Below are 18,026 nucleotides of genomic sequence, written 5' to 3'. Positions count from 1 at the left end.
GTTTTTAGAGCTATAGAGTGTATAAATACGTTCATTTTGTGTTGTGGATTGTGACAAAGTGCATACTAAGTGCCCACGATTTTGTTTATTAATTATTTTAAAGCAAAATATGGAAGTACTCTATAAAGAATGCTTGCAAAAGGTGATGCTGGGAACTGCTGTTCTTCAAAATGCATTATCCGAGTATTCAATACGATTTATATAGTTAATTTTCTATACTGCATACATATAAGGTGTTTAAATAAATAAACTAAATAATGAACGTTTTGAATTCGGTAACCAATAACGCACATGTGTGTATTATTGGTTGCCGGATAAGGATTAATAACCATGACAAGGGCTACAATGACGTCACAAAGCGAGTAGTTTTCGCATGCACCTGGCGGACACTTTTGGCTGAATGAGCAGTCCTATTAGGTTAACTGTACTTGGCTATTAACCATCTCCTACATTCATTACAATTTTCATAAGACTACAATGGCCTATATTTTATTATTCTTAATTAGTAACTAACAGCAGTTTTAACAAAATCGGCAGTGTGACAAAAATCTCATTTTTTGTACTTTTAAATTATATAGGTATATTTCATTAACAATAAAATTAAAGATTAAACCGGAAAGAAACATTAAAAAAATATTTTAAATTACATATTTAGTTGCATATATTTTTCTATTCACGAGATATATTCTGCTTAGGAAATATGTTAAACTACGTATATTTGCTCAATGTGGTTAATTTATACTGGTCAACATATTAACTTGTAACATCTACAGCTCGAGAACCAACATACGAATGCCTATCTAAAAGGATAAATGAACATATATAGACACAGCGTGACTATTGCCTCTGACTAAGTACATATTAACTAGTCTATGGCATAGGGTGTAATTGAGCTCCTTTTTATTTGGGTTCATTGAAGCTTTAATTAAAGCATTTTCATTTAATCCTCTAGTGAATTTATCATCCTCGTATGTGTTATCACTTATTGTTATTTAGTATTTATTGAACTAGAAAATTTTGTCTGATGAATTTTAAATTTCTACAAGTTTTTGGTAGGGATTCTTTAAAGATCAACATCCCATTTTTTCCATTACATTACCTTAAATTTTACTCAATCTAGACAAATAAAAAGAACAGATTAACTGTGTTTAAAACTTGGAATTTTATTATTGTATCGATTTCAAAATCGAATTCTAAGGCGTCCAAACTTAATTTATTAGCATCTGAACCTCGCAAGAAAAATAAGAACGAGACAGGGCCAAAGGGTTTTGCAAAATGAGAAATGTAATTCGGTTTTAGTAAAAAGGTCTTGGCAAAATTCCGTCTAGTTTCGATGGCAAATTATAAATATTGTCTCTCTGAAATCAACTAAATTGCATTATTGCGCCATTCGAAATTAAAGAAATAAACTAGAGAAAATAAATGCTATAGATTTCGTTTTCATACTAATTAGAAGGAGTATTCAGGATCATTCAAAAATGGTCTTGCAAGAAATTTTCCTCGGATAAAATCATTTTCTATTTTATAACACCAATCTGATTGTGCTTTTTTATTGAATTATTTTACGGAAAATGATTAAATGAACAAAACAAATAAATTAAACTAGTATAAAATAGCCAATCATAAGACATAACGTTGTGTAGTATTGTCCGAATCAAAATTAGCAAGGTATATCCATTTTCAAATAAATATTGATTCGAACTGCTTTATTTTGTTGTCTAAACTATGATGAATGTAGCAACAATAATACCGGCGTACAGGCTGGCGTTTAGTTTACGTTTTCATAATTAGCTATTTACACGTGAATTTGCACAAATTAAACCATTAGAGGCATTTCTGGTGTCGCAATAAAACAAACCTTCCATTGTTTTCTTAGCCAACAACAGGAATAAATGTTTGTTAGATTATAAGGCTAGACAAAAATCCCAAACAAATTTACAGGCTTTTATCTCTGCTTAGAATTTATTTGTTTTTGAACCATTGCTTAATTCATTTTCTCACTGAAATTAATACCTGGGATGTACAGAACAATAAAGCAGAAAAATGGAATACACATGTCAAAAAAGGTATATACATGTTCATTGCTTTTAGCGGAGGTTTTATTTTTTTTGTAAAGTTATAACTTAAGGCCTTAGAAAGATAGTAGTCAGAGGCATAACATGACGAAAATTTCAGAAATTGTAGGAAATTTTATGTAAATTTAGAATATATGCACCTTTAAAGGCTTAGATATCTTATGGTGCAATGGTGGAAAAAGTTTTTTTTTACAAACGCAGGGTTAACCGCGCCGTACGTCACTGGTAAAATCGTTGTTCGAAAGCTTCCCATTTGCTGAACTCGTGTTATATAAGAATAAATCATTTCCCTTAAAAACATATCCATAAATCTTACGAAAAAAATACTTACCGAAAGCATTTTTTCGGCTTTTTAATGTTTTGTTTTTAACATCAAACGTCCAAAATCCTTAGAAACGCGTCACACTTAAGAGGCGATAAGAAAATTAATGACGTCATTCTTTAAGGCGCTTACGGACAATCCGTGGTCTGGCGAAAAAACAGCTCCTGGAAAATATTTAAATTAAAAGAAAAATAAAAAGGTTCGTAACGAAAATGCAATTCTCTCTGAATATGAGCTTTAATATTGAGATGTTTTTGTTTTTCTTGTAATGCCTGTTGTAATTTCTTTTATGTAGTTTAAATACTTCAGAAGGAACTCTAATTTGTCAAGAGGAAAAAAAAGCACGGTTGAAACTATTCATAATATGACTAAAATTTATGATATAATATAATGAGATAAAGCTTTGATAAAAACGCTACAAATTTAACCATAGCCATGAAAAGTGTCGTTAATATGTAGAATAATAATATTTTAAAACGTGTGGGACTCATTTAAAGTAAATTTATTTTCATTAATATTTAAATGTACGACAAATACCATCATAATAAATTCCGATATCAAATTCAGGGTAATTTATAATTTGTTTGTGTTATAATATAAATTAATTTAATTTTATCAGTGGACATAATTTATAAAAATATATTTAGTAGAGTGATGAATGCCCAAATGTTAACTAAAAGCATTTTTTGATGGACTTTTGCTATAAATATATTTTTATTTTTTTACAGATATTTTGATAGGATTAAACTGATATAATAATTAACTAATTAATTTTCATACCACAGGTCATATTGATATAAAAACATTAACGCGGAATCGTGTTTCAGTAAATTGTGGAAATATTTCATATAATTAGAATATTATTGCCACAATATTAAAAATTCCTCATATTCGCAAATATAATATAGGACATTTAGTCAAAAAAGGTGTTGATACTGGTGGTCAAATCCAATCAATATTTAAATGAAACACATAAAAAAATGCTTCTGGTTTAGGTGTGGATCTCCGCAGAGTGGTGGTGATTCAATTAACATATTTGTAAAACGGGGAAACAATATAGACCAATTAGAGTTTATAAATAAATAAATAGCCTCATCTGATGCTTATTTTAAACATACAAAAACCGTTGTATTTCCGAAATTTTGTCACTAATTTTAGTTTATATTAAATTGTATTTTTTTTTAAAAATCCAACCTAGGAATACGAAAAATAATCCTAGATCTCTTTAAAGCTAGAAACATGTTTTGTAAAAGTTGTGTTTTGAACCAAAATAATACTGAAGAGTTTAAAATTTAAATCTTGCTAAATTTAATGCCCGTTTTCATTGTTTTTTTATGGCGCTGTTAGGAATTTTATGTCTTTTTTATCACGAACATCCATAAAATATGTTACAGGCTGACACAAATATTTGCGATGTAATAATTATGTAAATTCCGTTTCGAGAAACAAAAGTTAAAGGTCAGTAAAAATCAAAAACTAACTAATATTAAGTCAGAGACTAAAATATACTACGTCAGACTTTTAAATTTCCGGGCTTTGTAGTAAATAAAAAATATTATCAAGCAGTGATGTTTTTGGTTTTTCTATTTGAGTTTAAGCTCGTCGGTAGATGCACTCAGCCAAATAAATTTTCTTTATCAATGGATACGTTCTATTCGCATGCACAATAAAAATGCTCTGTCAAAATGAATTTCACTGAGTATGTTTGCTTATTTAATTTGGGCATTGGTTTGAAGTATTTTCTACTCTGTTGGCTTATACCCCTTATTATGATACCTACTCTACACAACAATATTGTTAATAAAGTGTATTTAAAATCTGTTGTTTTTTTTTAATCTGGAAGATGGAAACTATTTTATATAACACTATAGATATTACAAAATATAAAAATATTGAAAATCTTTTTAGTTTTTTTCCTGTTGATAAGATGTTCCGCCAGAGCTACTTTTAGGTCAGGGAAGTTGTTAAAAAAGTGATTTATAGTCCCTTCAGTTTGACTTATTACATTTTAGGTCAAGTTCAAAGTTTTTTAGGACAAAATTTGCAACTCCCTAAATAAAATCATATATTTTATAAATTTTAAGTACCTTAAACTTTATAAATACAGCAGACAAAAATTTTTTACAATGGAGTGTAGTTAAAAAAATAAACTCGAACGTGTAGGAATTTGTGACAAGTGTTCAAATATTTTTGTGTCCTAAGCCGTTTATAAAGAATGAGTACAGAAGCTGTGAAATATATCAAAAATGTGGTTAAAATTCATAGAACGCTTTGCCTCAGGATTTGCCATTTCTTATAAATTGCTTACAAAAATCCTCTATCTACAACTGTTAGTTCTTCTATACATAAATATTTCATAGCATTGTCGTACATATTCGGTTCCATTTTCTTCTTAAAATATACTGTTAATTTACTTTGAATCATTAAAAATATAAATTTAAAGACTTTATTTTTTTTGTATTTAATTACAAAAAAAAGCAAATTGAATCAAGATTTGTCGAGAACATGTTTTATAGAAAAATTAGATTTCAAAAACTTTATAAGCATTTTAGCAGTTGCTGTTTTTAATAAAAGTTGCAATTGTACAGTAAGGAATACAGAAAAATAAAACGGGACAATAGCTTTGCTGAGCCCGCATTTCAAATTTAAAATTTATTTTTGAAGAGTCTTCATCCTTACCAGCTAGCAGAATAATTGAATTTGAATTTTATGGTTCTCCTAAAATAATTAAAAAATATGGTTATGCTTTTTTTAAGGATATGGTAGGATATATGACAGGATGAACTTCTTATTGGATGTACTTGAATTAAGACAATATTTTTAAGAAAATACTAAATTATTTTAGTCTTAATATCTTTTTTTATAAAGGTTAATTAATTAAAACGAAGGGAAGTTTACCCATTTATAATTTTTGGTTATTATGCTTCGGGAAAGATTGTAATTTCTGTGTAGTGTCTTTGATTTAGTGTTGGCATGCTTTCTACAAATTAGAAATCAATTGAATGCGTGCCAATGGGCTATTCGTGATATTCCGAGCTCATTTTTAACTTAATGAAAGTATGTTTCTCCCCTTATTTTTTCCACTAATATTTTTATTATTAAATAGTAAAATTTCCACCTTAATCAGTTTTTTAACAAATAGGTAATTTATTTAACAGAAAACTAAGAAAATACTTAAAACAGAAATTTAAGAAGTGAGGCAATTTTTTCTACGAGAAATAACTGAAGATTTATGTCTTTGGGTTCTAAAACTGGTGATATTTTAGTTCCTTCATTAAACTCACATTTTTCTTGCACATTCTCAAAAACCTTAGAAACATAGTAGACATAAAATCATGAAAATATCAGTATTTGTAGGTAATTTTATGTAGATTCAGAATATAGATCCTTTTGAGGGCTTAGGTACCTTGGCTTTGTGAGAAAATTATTTTTTGGACCCTTGTTTTTAAGCCATTTTTGATGATCGTTAAAAAACTAAAGTTTTATGTCTTTGGATTCTAAAACCAGTGATATTTTGCTGTTATTTTGTTCCTTCATTAATATTTTTTAATTGTATTATCGTAGATTGCTTTTAAATATGGATATATTTTATATTTGTAAAAATAATTTATTCTTCTACTTAAAGCCTATCACACTGTTATAGGATTTTGTATTTAATAGATTATTTCATGTCCTGTTGATCCCGTGCGAAGTCCTATCGATCCTAATATATTTTTAGTTATGAATTTATTCAGTCAATCTGATATTATGAATTATTTTATACTTAAAAACGGGATCTTCCGGCAATTTATTGTTTGCAAAAGCTTAACTTTCGTAGCACTAAATGGCTCGCAACAGCGATATATTTTTGTAATGCGTCTGAAAGCTTTTAAAGCACATTTAATTCTTGAAACAACTTTAAAAGGACTTTAGATTCTTCCCGAAATATATCGGGCAAAAATCTCCGGTTGAGCTCTCCAATCCCACTAAGAAAGGTAGAAATATTAGCGGGGTAACCTTACAAATACAAGAAAACCTTTTATTACGTTGGCTAATATCGATTTTTGTTCTATTATTTCGGCTTTTACCATTTCTTCAACCAGTAGCGGCTGCTCATAATCATTAGTAAACTTCATTTTTCTATAAATTGTTCTGAGGATGATGCAAATGAATCTAAATCACAACAAGGCAACAAATGAAATAACGTCTGTACCTTAGTGACGTGTTTAAAAAGGATTGGAAGAGAGAAACGTTTGCTCAGGAGGTACTAAAATACCATACCATAACATAGTATACTGATGCTTCCAAAGCCAAAGCCGAAAACTAATTATTCTGAACCAATGGGTACCTACACCAGCATCGTTCTGGAAAAAAGAAATAGCCATCTTATGCGATAGTCAAGCAGCATTAAAAGCGACAAACTCAGTAACCATCAATTCGAAGTTGGTCAAAGTCAAAAAATGCCTAGAGAAGCTGAACAAATTAGGCAAAGAAAATAAAGTCTTCTACTCTGAGTGCGAGCCCACCAAGGGATAGAAAGCAATGAAAAAGCAAATGATATAGCTAGAAAAGGAGCGAGCACTACACTAAGAGGACCGGAACCGTTCTGCTTCCCAAGTGGAAACCAACTTAAAACGGAACCCAAGAACCTGGAAGACACAATCTGTAACCTGGAATGGCAATCCTTCAACTGTCTAAGACACTCGAAGAAATTTAAAGACTTACGATCGAGATACTGGCTTTTGTCATAGCCCTGACACTGTATGATGAGTTATAGATCAAGAAAGGGAGATATAACTGTGGAAAATAGAAAATCAACATATAGAACGCCAACAGTTTATAATAGATTTATCTGCTAATGTGTTTTTGAATAGTTCCATTTATATATGAATATTAACTGTATATTATTATTATTGACGTGCCACCACTGTCTGTATTTCTCTCTTTGCGACTTTCGTTCCAGATTTCAGTATTCCATAATGACTTATCGTTATGAAAAGGAATACCGCAAGATGAGCAGAAGTAAAGTTAAATCTTCCTAGGAACTTCTAGATCCGCGAGCATTTGTTGTAATACTTAGCTAAGTTAATATTTTACGCCAATTATTCCAGATATCTGATTCCCGGGAGTGTGGAATCGTTGAAGATATAAAACGTTGGGTTCGCTTTCTATTGTGCGCCACTCCACGACCTGTTGTCAATAAAAAAGTCAAATAGTTCAACAGGGAGCCATTGAAAATGTATTTCCTATAGATTTGCCTCGAATGAAATACTGGTAATGGCCATAGGGGCATTATTCAACTTCTGTCTACGGATATTGCTGTCTATTAGCGAACATAACCATATTTGGGAAATATTTTGTTATTATTTTTATTCCTTAAATTTTTATTATACACGGTGTCCTATACAGGGTGTCCCAGAAATAAGTGCATGTTTTTAACTGTTAGTATAGTTCTACTACAGACTACAGAAACACGCCCATGAGTTTTTTTTGGAAAAAAAAGTGTTGAGAATATATTTTTCTTGACATTTTCCGGAAAATTTTGAAACACTTTTGAGTGTCACTTATTCAGTTGATATAAATAAGCTGATCTGTTTAGCTGATGAGTTTTCGGTTATGCAATTCATTTGAGATTTTACTCAAAACTGTAAACCTCTGACAAAATTTAAAAAAAAACAATTGTAAGGTAAGCCTGTAAAAATACTTTTATTATTCAAATAGAAATATCAATTATTTTGGTGTTTATTTACAAAAACACGAGTGTAAAATAGAAAAACAGAAAAGTTTAAATTCTCAAAAAATAATCCTAAATAATTATTTAGACGATAAGAATGTATTTTGTGCCAAATGTAAGAGGGTATTTAAGTGTAGTGCTGTCAAGAATCGCAGTGAAATGAAGTGTTGTTAAGTGTAGAGTTGCGGTTTTAGGTAAAAAAAAGTTACCTAAAACTGACACTGTGCGTCGAACAAGCTAAGATATAGGTAATTGCTTGGTATTTGGGGCTGATTATCGATTCCTGCCGGCACGTGGCGGTTATCAAAATGTTGCCATTATTTTTTTAAATTTTCGAAGTTAAATAACTCCATTATTATTGATTTATTTTTAAATTGGTAAAGGGAAAATATATTTCTTTTGGCCAGATCTACTACCCCTTAAAATGCTTGCACTTATTTCTGGGACGCCCTGTATAAGAATGAACAGGACAACCTACAGGGATCATGTAGATTAGATTAGATTAGATTCTTAGAGGTGGCTTTCGGCCTGATCCACTGCGACCTTCTCAGATCTATTGTGGTCCTCTTCTGATCCTTAGATTACATTCTCCAGTCCTATCCTTTTCACAAAGTTTAGCAACTTGGAGACTGAACCCTCCATGTAGCTCCTTGGCAATGGCCTATCATTGCCTATTACCGGGAACCGCATTTGCCAGGCTGTCACACCGACATAAAATGTGTTCTGACGTTTCTTCTTCAGATTGGCAGAACCTACACATAGCTTCGTCTGTTAATCCCATCAGCTTTAGATGCCTATTTAGCTTACAATGCCCTGTTAGTAGACCTACTACAGCTTTGACTGTCTTTCTGTCCTTGCTTATCAAGTCTACCGTGAATTTTGGCGAATGTTCTACAATGAACCTTTTCGCCTGTCTCTGCCTTGGTGAGTTTCTCCACCATTCTAGAGACTTGTTGGCCACCCATCGTTCCGTGGCCATTCTCGTGACCGCCTTTGCAACGCCGCAGAAGGGTTCTGGGCCTATGAATGGCATTGATGAGCCTTGCTTGGCCCTTTCATGCCCTGGCACCTCGTGCCCTGGCACCCAGGCCAACGTAACAGTGCTACGTTCGCCCAAAGTATTCAGAGCACGCACACAGTCCCACACTAGTCTAGAATTGACCTCCGCTGAGCTGAGTGCCTCTAGCGCCGCTTGGCTGTCTGTGAAGATGGCCACAGAACGATTTGTTCTTTGTTGCCTTATTATTTCTTCTACACAATAGTGGATTGCTGTTATTTCTGCCTGGAAAATTGTGACATCCTTGGATAGGCTTACGTGGAAGGATCTCTTTTGTTTCGGCCCTACTATCCCAGCTCCTACGCCTTCTGACGTTTTTGAGCCGTCTGTATACCAGGTTGCCTCAGCTTGAATGGGTACACCTTTACTCCAGTCTTCCCTTCCTGGTATGGTTATATAAAATTTGTTGTTGAAGCTATACCTAGTAGCTGTTGCATCAATTGGTTTGGTTTGGTTGGAAAAGCAGACAAGGATAGAGATGGCAGCCCTCTGTGTTGCCTTCGCTATGTGAGTATTCCATGTAAGCCTTTGATCAAAAAATATCCCAAGATACTTTGTTTCTTTGGCAAATGAAATCTCCGTTTCTCCTAGCACTGGTGGTTTTAGGCCTTTTGGTGCTATCTTTTTTGTAAAATTGACAATTTGTGTTTTCTGAGCATTGACTGTCAGTCTCTCTTGTTTGCACCACTTGTCAACTTTGTTTAGGGCTGTCTGCATCCTTTCTGATATCATACCAGCAAACTTGCCCCTGGCCACAATTACGGGATCATGTAGAATATACGGAAATTATCACAAGTTTGAAAAAAAAACACATACCTTCACTAAACCCGCTTTCTAAAGTGAAAAACGATGCTTTTCCTTGGATAATCTATTCACTAAAGGTATTTTTCGATGCAGTTAATGTTCTAACACCTACAAGAACGATGGTTAAAGGTCTGGAGATTTAAATTTAGCAGTGGAAACAGGAACTGGTTGGATTAAAATACCTTCGCCAGCCCTAAGAGATATTAATTCAATAGACTTTAATTAAGACAAGATAGTAAAGTAGGAACAATCTATTTCGCGTTAGCTTCGAGTTTCGCGAAACCAGCAAACTTAATAAGAAAATCCGGCTTAATAATAATTATAATACTTTTGTCTTGTGTTCAGAACGGATCAAGAATGCTTTAACTATACCCCAGGTAACATATTTTTTTCGGCAACAATGTGATTTTTTTAGAAACCTAACCTAGCGTTTCGTTTGTGAATCTTTTTACATTTTTCTTCTTGCTAAATGTAAAGTTCTCCCATTTTATTTCTTAAACAGTTTCTCATTTTAAATTACTTCTCATCATATTTTAAATTAGAGGTCAACAAAATAATAAATCTTTACAGAACGCTAGAGACTTTTTAAATGTACTATTTCTCCTCAAAGGTTCTTAATAGAAATCGTGAGTATTATAATTAAATCACGGCATGACAGTGAAATTGCATATTCGTGCTCTCCGAGAATGAATATAAAACAGTCTTTTAAACAATAAGTCTGTGTGGATTTTGTTAATTTAAAAATAGCTTGATATAGTTTGTCTAAAGTTAATTAAAGAATGATATCGTGGAAAAATATCGAGTAAATTATGAAATTTTTATATTTTTTTAAAGAAAAATCGAGGTTACTTATTCTTTCTTACATATGTATAAATTTAAGAACATTTTCTATAATTTTGTATATTATTTCAAATTTTCTTGTATATGCTACAATATTTAAAAAGTAATCAATTTTATTCTTTTTTGTATACTTCGTAGCACTTAAAACGGTTGAGTTTGTAGGCAATCAGTTTACAAAATCCACTTGGAAACATAAGGTTCGTTCCAACCTGCAATAATATTACGGTAATATTATCGTTAGTAATTGCGTTAATGCGCCTGCGCGAGCGAAACCGGTTAAGTTACTAGGATGAACTTATAAACTGGTTGGAACGTTTTTAGAACTGGGAATACTGGGATGGAAAGTAAACAGCTGGGCTGGCAACACAATAACAATAACCTAAAAAATATTCATCCCAAGTTCCCGAGGTTCCCGAGCAACCCGAGCGTCTTGTTCTTTTCTTTTTTGTCCTTTAGTTTTTGTGCCGGCGTCCATAATGGCAGTAAATTATTTGTTTAATGTTTCTTCTTCAGAAGATGAAGATTTGGATTTTCTTGGGGATATTGCCACAAGAAATGAGAATTTCCTAGGTTTGTTGAGTTTATATAAAAATATATTTTAATAAAATTAATGTTTAATTTAGAAGAAACAGTTTTAAATTATTCGGAAGAAGAATTTTTTTCTAACTTCCGAGTATCCAGACATGTGGCAACTGAACTTAGAGACTCATTTGAAGGGAGTGAGTATTATAAGAATGATAGTGGTCAATTTGGAAAAATTTCTGCTCACAATCATGTAAGTAAATGAATTATTTAAGGTTTTATTGTACAATTTTATTGATAAATATACTAAATTTTCAGATATTAATATTTTTGTGGTTTATTGGGCATGAAGCTGCGAGTTTTGCAGATGTGTCCGATAGATTTAACATAACAAAGTCATCCCTAGAAAGGATTATACAAAGAGTGTCCGTGTTCCTTAGCAATTTGGCCCCTCAAGTCATAGTTTGGCCTAATGCAGCTGAAAAACTAGAAATTGCTGAACATTTCCAAGCCAATGGGTTTCCCAATATTATTGGTGCCATTGATGGATCTCACCTGAAAATTGATAAGCCGGAGAATGACCCGGATTCATACATTAACAGAAAGGGTTATTATTCTGTTCAAGTAAGTTTAGCTTAGATAACTATTATTATTATAAGTATTAGTAGGTACTCATTTGAATCATCTTACAGATGCAAGTTGTTTGTGATCATACACTTAAAATTAGGGATGTATTTATTGGATATCCTGGTTCAGTCCACGATAGTAGGGTATATCGAAACTCTTCTCTGAGCCAAACACTTGCAGAAAAATGTGGACAATATTTTCTCCTTGGAGATAGTGGTTACCCACTTTGTGCTAATCTTTTGACACCTTTCAAGGACCGAGGACAATTGACAGAGGAACAAACTCGTTATAATGTGAGATTAGCAAGAAATCGCTATGTAATTGAGCACTGTTTTGGAGTACTAAAACAGAAATTTAGACAAATGTACCATATAAAATTGCGGAAAATGGAGTACATAGTACATCTCATAAGGGCAGCTTGTGTTTTGCACAATATTGCTTTGGCAGATGAGTTTCTGGAAGAAATTGAAGTGCTACCTGTAGATATGCCCCATGTTATAGATGATCCTGATGATGAAATGGATTTGGATGGTGATCGAGATGCACAAAGAGCTAGAAATTTTGTTGTAAATAATTTACATTAAAAGTACTGTTTATAATATTTTTCAAAATAAATTTTTTTTAATTATTTTGTCAAAGTCTATCACAAACTTCAATATCAAATGAAACATGCAAATTTTTATTTAAAAAAAAATAAACAAATAGAGATTCATTAATATCAAATTAAAAAACAACAAAATAAATAACTACCATAAATTAACAAATAGGAACTCTTAACTTATGTAATTAAAGAAAAACAAATAAATAAATCAATACTCCCTATAGGGTTTCATATATATGACAATTGCACTTTTTTGTTAAAAGAATATTGTTTCTCTCTTTTTCAATTTCATTTCTCTCTCTCTCAATTTCATTTCGTTCACGAAGCAAACTTAATTGGTCTTGATGAACCTGTTGAAGAAACCGATTTCTGTTTTCTTGGTAAGAAAGCCGGTCCTCTCGGATCTGCTGTAGTACTGTTTTCCTGGTCTTCCTTCTTATCACTTTTTTTGGTGTTTCAGCAGTTTCTTGGCCTTGGCCTTGCTCAACATTTTCTTGCTTTGGCATGTGAATTTCATTTGCTAGTAAAATTTCTGGCCTTATATTCTTTTTGTTACCACAAGCTTCTTCCATTTCCGACGCAAACTCAAAGAACTTTCTACCACGTCCTGTTGAATTTTTATTGTCAACATATTTTTTGAAATTGCGGTCAAGTACTTTCCACCTGTTTTCAACATTTTTGGATGTTACTGTTTTCTGCAATATTTCTGAAATCTCATTTGCTATTTTCTCCCACATAGTTTTAAAATTCTTCATCCCCATTGTTCCCACTTTGCTTTTATATTTTTTGTACAAGTCGATTAAGAGCCTTGTATTGTTGTTGGTCCAAAAAAAAAGCTCTACAGCAGATGCAGCAGCAGAAGTAGTAGTAGAAGGCGGATTATTTTCATTTTCTACCACAATAACGAATTCTTCCATGCCTGCTCATATAAGATAAAAATGGTATTTATTTAACAAAAATATATATAATTAGTAAATTACCTTCCATATTCATATTTGTAATTTTTAAATACTTTAAATAAATAGAGAAAGTCGTTCTTAAATTTTTCCAAACAAAAAAGATAAACAAAAACAACTCCCTAACCTAGTTTATACTATACTACCCAGCTGACCGCTATTTCGACCTTACTGCGCATGCCTCTAATTTTAGAACCAACAGTTCTTGCTCTCAAGGCAGAATCGTTTGAACCGTAATTTTACCATCGATAATTCCGGTTGGAACGACGAACTGACGATAATCACAAGTTCTGAATTTGTAATTTTGGCCGGTTGGAACGACATTGTACGAATGCGCATGCCTGACGGTAATATTACTGGAAATTACTGCTGGTTGGAATGAACCTATAATATAGCTATTAAACTTTATTCCAAAAGCAATTTATTATTTTTTACTGATATCTTGTTCCTTGAACCTCCAGTGTTTCATATAAAAATAACTTTTCTATATCAGTGTATTTTTTACATGTAATTTTATAGTTTATAAATACTCGTATTGTGTAAGAGATAAATATTTTAGAGAATTAACATCGTGTTTAATGCCCCATGTGCAAATATCATTTACGAAATTCCAATAGTAAATCTACTAAACCGCACATTTACTAATATTTGAAACACCATTTCAGGGAATGTTATGTTTAAAATTTCATTACGCGTGATGCATACATACACCTTCACCACGTAGAGCTGCAAATTTAAAACCAATTTACTTGTCATAAAGTAAATTTCTTTATATATTGTTTTGATGCTTTTTTTCTATATGTTTCAACTTCGTATTGTTATCCTGTTGAAACTTATAAACTCTCTCTATCTCTGATTGTACGGCGGGCTTTAAAATATAGCGCCATAAGTCAACAATTTTTCAACTGTCAGGATACCATCAATAACTGTTTAGTCCATAACAGTTTTAGAATTTATTTTTATATACTCTCTCTGAGAAAAATATAAGGTATATATATATTTTTTTTTTCAAGCTCACTGTATTTAAAACTGTCATATTTACCTTTACCTCTATGTGTTAATTTCATGTAGATTTGACTATTGATTTGCAGTATTATTTTAGCTAATTGATCATTAATTACGTTTATAAATGAGTTAACAATATCAAGTATAATGCATCGACCTAAAATAACACTGCTTAACAACAAATGAAATTAATCCACAATAAATTATAATTGGCAATTATCTAACCTAATTTTTATTCACAATATACCATATTATGAATCGCATTTTCCTTTCCTAATTTAATTTATTTAAATACTTAAAGAGGTGTTTTTCTTTAAAGAATGGCTAAAGAACTGGGTTTTTGGGATTATATTTTTTATGTTTAAAAGGAAGTGAAGTCGAACGCCACTTTTTTATGTATTCTTTTTGTTTATAAATGAGTTAACAATATCAAGTACGATACATCGACATAACACTGCTTTACAACAAATAAAATGAATCAACAATAAATTATAATTGGAAATTATCTAACCTATTTTTTATTCACAATATACCATGTTCTGAACCTCATTTTCTTTTTCTAATATTTTTAAGTTATTTAAATACTTAAAAAGGTGTTTTCCTTTAAAGAATGACTAAAGAACTGGATGTTTGGGATTATATTTTTTAAGTTTAAACGGAAGTGAAGTCGAACGCCACTATAAGCCCTAATTATTCAGGTTATTTGCATTTTATTATTTTAGTGGCCCTAAGGCTGCAAGTTTTTCAATGAAACTTTTAAATATCAAAGGAGCGCATTTCTTATAAACCTTACGATAAAGTCTGTCAAGTGACTTATTAATTTTAATGGAAATATATATACTCTAAGTTTCCTCTTGTTACCTTAAAACAATATCTCGTAGCGTTGGCCCGTCAAAAGCTATGATTTATTACTTATAATGAAACTAGAAACATTTTCAAACCGATTTATGCATTTCACTGGTGCACAAGGTACAAAAAACAAGGTTAGAAATATGTTTCCCTATCAAACTTCCTATGAAACGGTTAGAACGAAAATAATATGAAATAAAACCAGCCAAATTTTGTATAGAATTTTTTTTATGATGTTTCTGGTTTTAAATCTTTTATGTCAAACATAAAAATCAGTATAATTATTAAAGAAAGTTTATAAATCATTATATCTTGAAAGATCCCTAAAACAATTTGTTATTTCCAAGAAATTGAACAGTAGTATGTTATCCAGAGTAAATAAACGTGTTCAGTAGTAAAATTCTATTCCACGAATGTTTTTCGAAAATTTATAAACTCGTACGTTAAATATATTGCCATCTAGAGAGATCTAGTGCCACAGCGCATTATATAAGATTAAATTCTCAAGAATAAAACCATTAAGCTTCTATAATAACTTCTAAAACCATTAATGATTAAAATATTCTGGTTTCGGTAAATAAAACTTGTTCTAACTATGTTTTTTATAGTAAATAACGGTAAATTTAAAATTCTGTGCCAGTAGCTGAATAATTGTTTTAATGTTGAATAATGTATTTGTGACAAAGGAAGAATATATTTCGATGTAAAATATGAGCAAAGGCAAAAGTCATGACATTTGAAGAGAGAAACGCCAGCGGATAATTTTAGAACATAATCCACACAAACTAGAGAGACTTTCTAATATAAATATTTGATATAATGCTTGTCTGAACCATAAAATTAATGTTATACGTCTACTGGAGTTGTATTTTTTTGCTGCAGAGGACATATGCATTGCGTAATATAAAGCGCATGTTGAATAAAAAATTAGTACTGTTTTGTGGAAAATGAAATTATTCTTCATGCACTTTAGAGCGTATACTAACTAGTTGTTTATTCAAAAGAACCCTTTGTTACTAAAATACATGTGATAGGAATCTGTAAATGTCTCATCAATAAAATAGGATATACAGGGTGAATACGAATTAAATAATAATGAATTGGGAGTATCTCTTGTATAAAAAAATACCTTGAAGACAGGGACATAAAATGAGGAACTTTTTGACGCACCTCTTAGGGTTATTTAATACAAACTTTGTTTCTTGTAAAATGAATTCATGTGTCCTTTAATTCAGCTATGCAGTAGTTGTAAAATCTTTGAAATCTTTGTAAATGCTTTTATTAAAACAGAAAAATAAAATGCCACATCTAAAATGTTACGACTCCTGTTATTTTTAAATCCCCCACGACCATTGGCCATTTTGACATTTGAATGTCAAGGTGTAACATCAGCTGGAATGTTTTGGTGTTCTATTCCAAAATTATCGTCAAATTAACCGTAAATTTAAAACTAACTAGGGCATAACCTAAAGCTCGCGAATGTGTTCGGCCGACAGCTGTGCTCGCATTGATATTTGACAGTTTGAAAATTAATCGCTAATACAAAAGATGACAAATTGAAGCTTTATTTTATTTTACCTGAAAGGAAAATATCTCGCTAATATAGAGCCCAGTTAGAGTGACACCAGGAGACTGCCTAGACTTTACAACGTCCAGGGTTGGGTTCATAGCAAACTGAAAATGTTTCAGTAAGTTTTCTACAGTAATAAATTAAATTTTAGCTACGTGTCTATGGTATACTTTTTCCCTGACTTGCCGGGTAGAACACCTATAATAAACTATAATGACACACAATAACTGTATACAGTCAAAGTGATATAGATTTTGCTATAAAAGGAAAGCAACGAACTTTTCAACAATATTACCACAAAAGGTAGGTTCGTATTAAAGAAAAGTTGAGGTAGCCCTCAAAGGGGGAGGCAAGGTGAGTCAAATAATTACATTAATTTTGTTCCTGTTCCGATCCCCATAAATGCAATATAAAATTTTTCATTATTCACACAAAATAAATTGTCTAATGTCTAAAATTTAATGTTGTTTTTAGGTAAGGTTATTACACGTGGCTTTCATATAATAAATTAACTTACTACCCCTGTTAGGTAGGAGCGTGTAGCATGTAGCGAAATGAAAAATTGCGACATCTACCCATCCCTGGCGGCGTTCCACCCCTTCTGACTGATTTAATCTGCAACCCTCGGTTCATAGGACAATAAATTATACGAATTCGGCGCCTAATTTTAAAACCCAGCCGCGGCGTTTGAACCTTTCGCTATTATTTATTTATTATCGCTCTAAGCTAAAATAAATCCCGATTCTCAAAGCCGCTTTCGGGACCCCCACGGTGTTATTAGAATATGCGTGAAAATTTCCAAGCTAAAATGCCCTGAATAATAAATGCCCAATAAAAAATTTACACACTTAAACTTTTATTTGTAAACGGGGCTTTTGTTGCGAGTGAACGCAGAATAATTACACGTTCATTTAGAATGAATTGTGCCATACAGTTCTTTAAATCTTCTAATGTTTTCAACAGAAAATTTCATGAAAAAATCACTTTTATTCTAAAATTTAAAAAGGATTTTTAATTATTATTATTATATATATTTTATATTATTTTTTGTTGCTCAAATAAATAATAAATACATTGTATTATGG

The 18,026-nt window shown here is 31.5% G+C and overlaps 3 protein-coding genes across 3 annotated transcripts in view; 1 reads left to right on the top strand and 2 right to left on the bottom strand.

Moving 5' to 3' along the window:
* LOC115876767 (platelet-derived growth factor receptor alpha-like) overlaps nucleotides 1-18,026 on the bottom strand; it is a 270,072-nt gene that overhangs the window by 111,786 nt on the left and 140,260 nt on the right. The window lies entirely within an intron of this gene.
* On the top strand, nucleotides 11,006-13,029 carry LOC115876766 (putative nuclease HARBI1). Its single transcript, XM_030892684.1, has 4 exons — nucleotides 11,006-11,381; nucleotides 11,435-11,586; nucleotides 11,652-11,957; nucleotides 12,026-13,029. The coding sequence occupies exons 1-4, from the start codon at nucleotides 11,288-11,290 to the stop codon at nucleotides 12,542-12,544; spliced, it is 1,071 nt and encodes a 356-aa protein (XP_030748544.1). The 5' UTR covers nucleotides 11,006-11,287; the 3' UTR covers nucleotides 12,545-13,029.
* On the bottom strand, nucleotides 12,729-13,900 carry LOC115876768. The gene is made up of 2 exons (XM_030892686.1): nucleotides 13,542-13,900; nucleotides 12,729-13,480 (listed from the first exon to the last, which is right to left on the bottom strand). Exons 1-2 carry the CDS (start codon nucleotides 13,552-13,554, stop codon nucleotides 12,780-12,782), a joined length of 714 nt encoding a protein of 237 aa, XP_030748546.1. The 5' UTR covers nucleotides 13,555-13,900; the 3' UTR covers nucleotides 12,729-12,779.

The sequence above is a fragment of the Sitophilus oryzae genome, unplaced genomic scaffold (genome assembly GCF_002938485.1).
Source record: "Sitophilus oryzae breed Bouriz unplaced genomic scaffold, Soryzae_2.0 scaffold_1440_pilon_pilon, whole genome shotgun sequence".
Lineage (NCBI taxonomy): Eukaryota > Metazoa > Arthropoda > Insecta > Coleoptera > Curculionidae > Sitophilus > Sitophilus oryzae.
The sequence above is the reverse complement of the archived record's forward strand: the minus strand, read 5'-3'. Positions and strand labels throughout refer to the sequence as shown.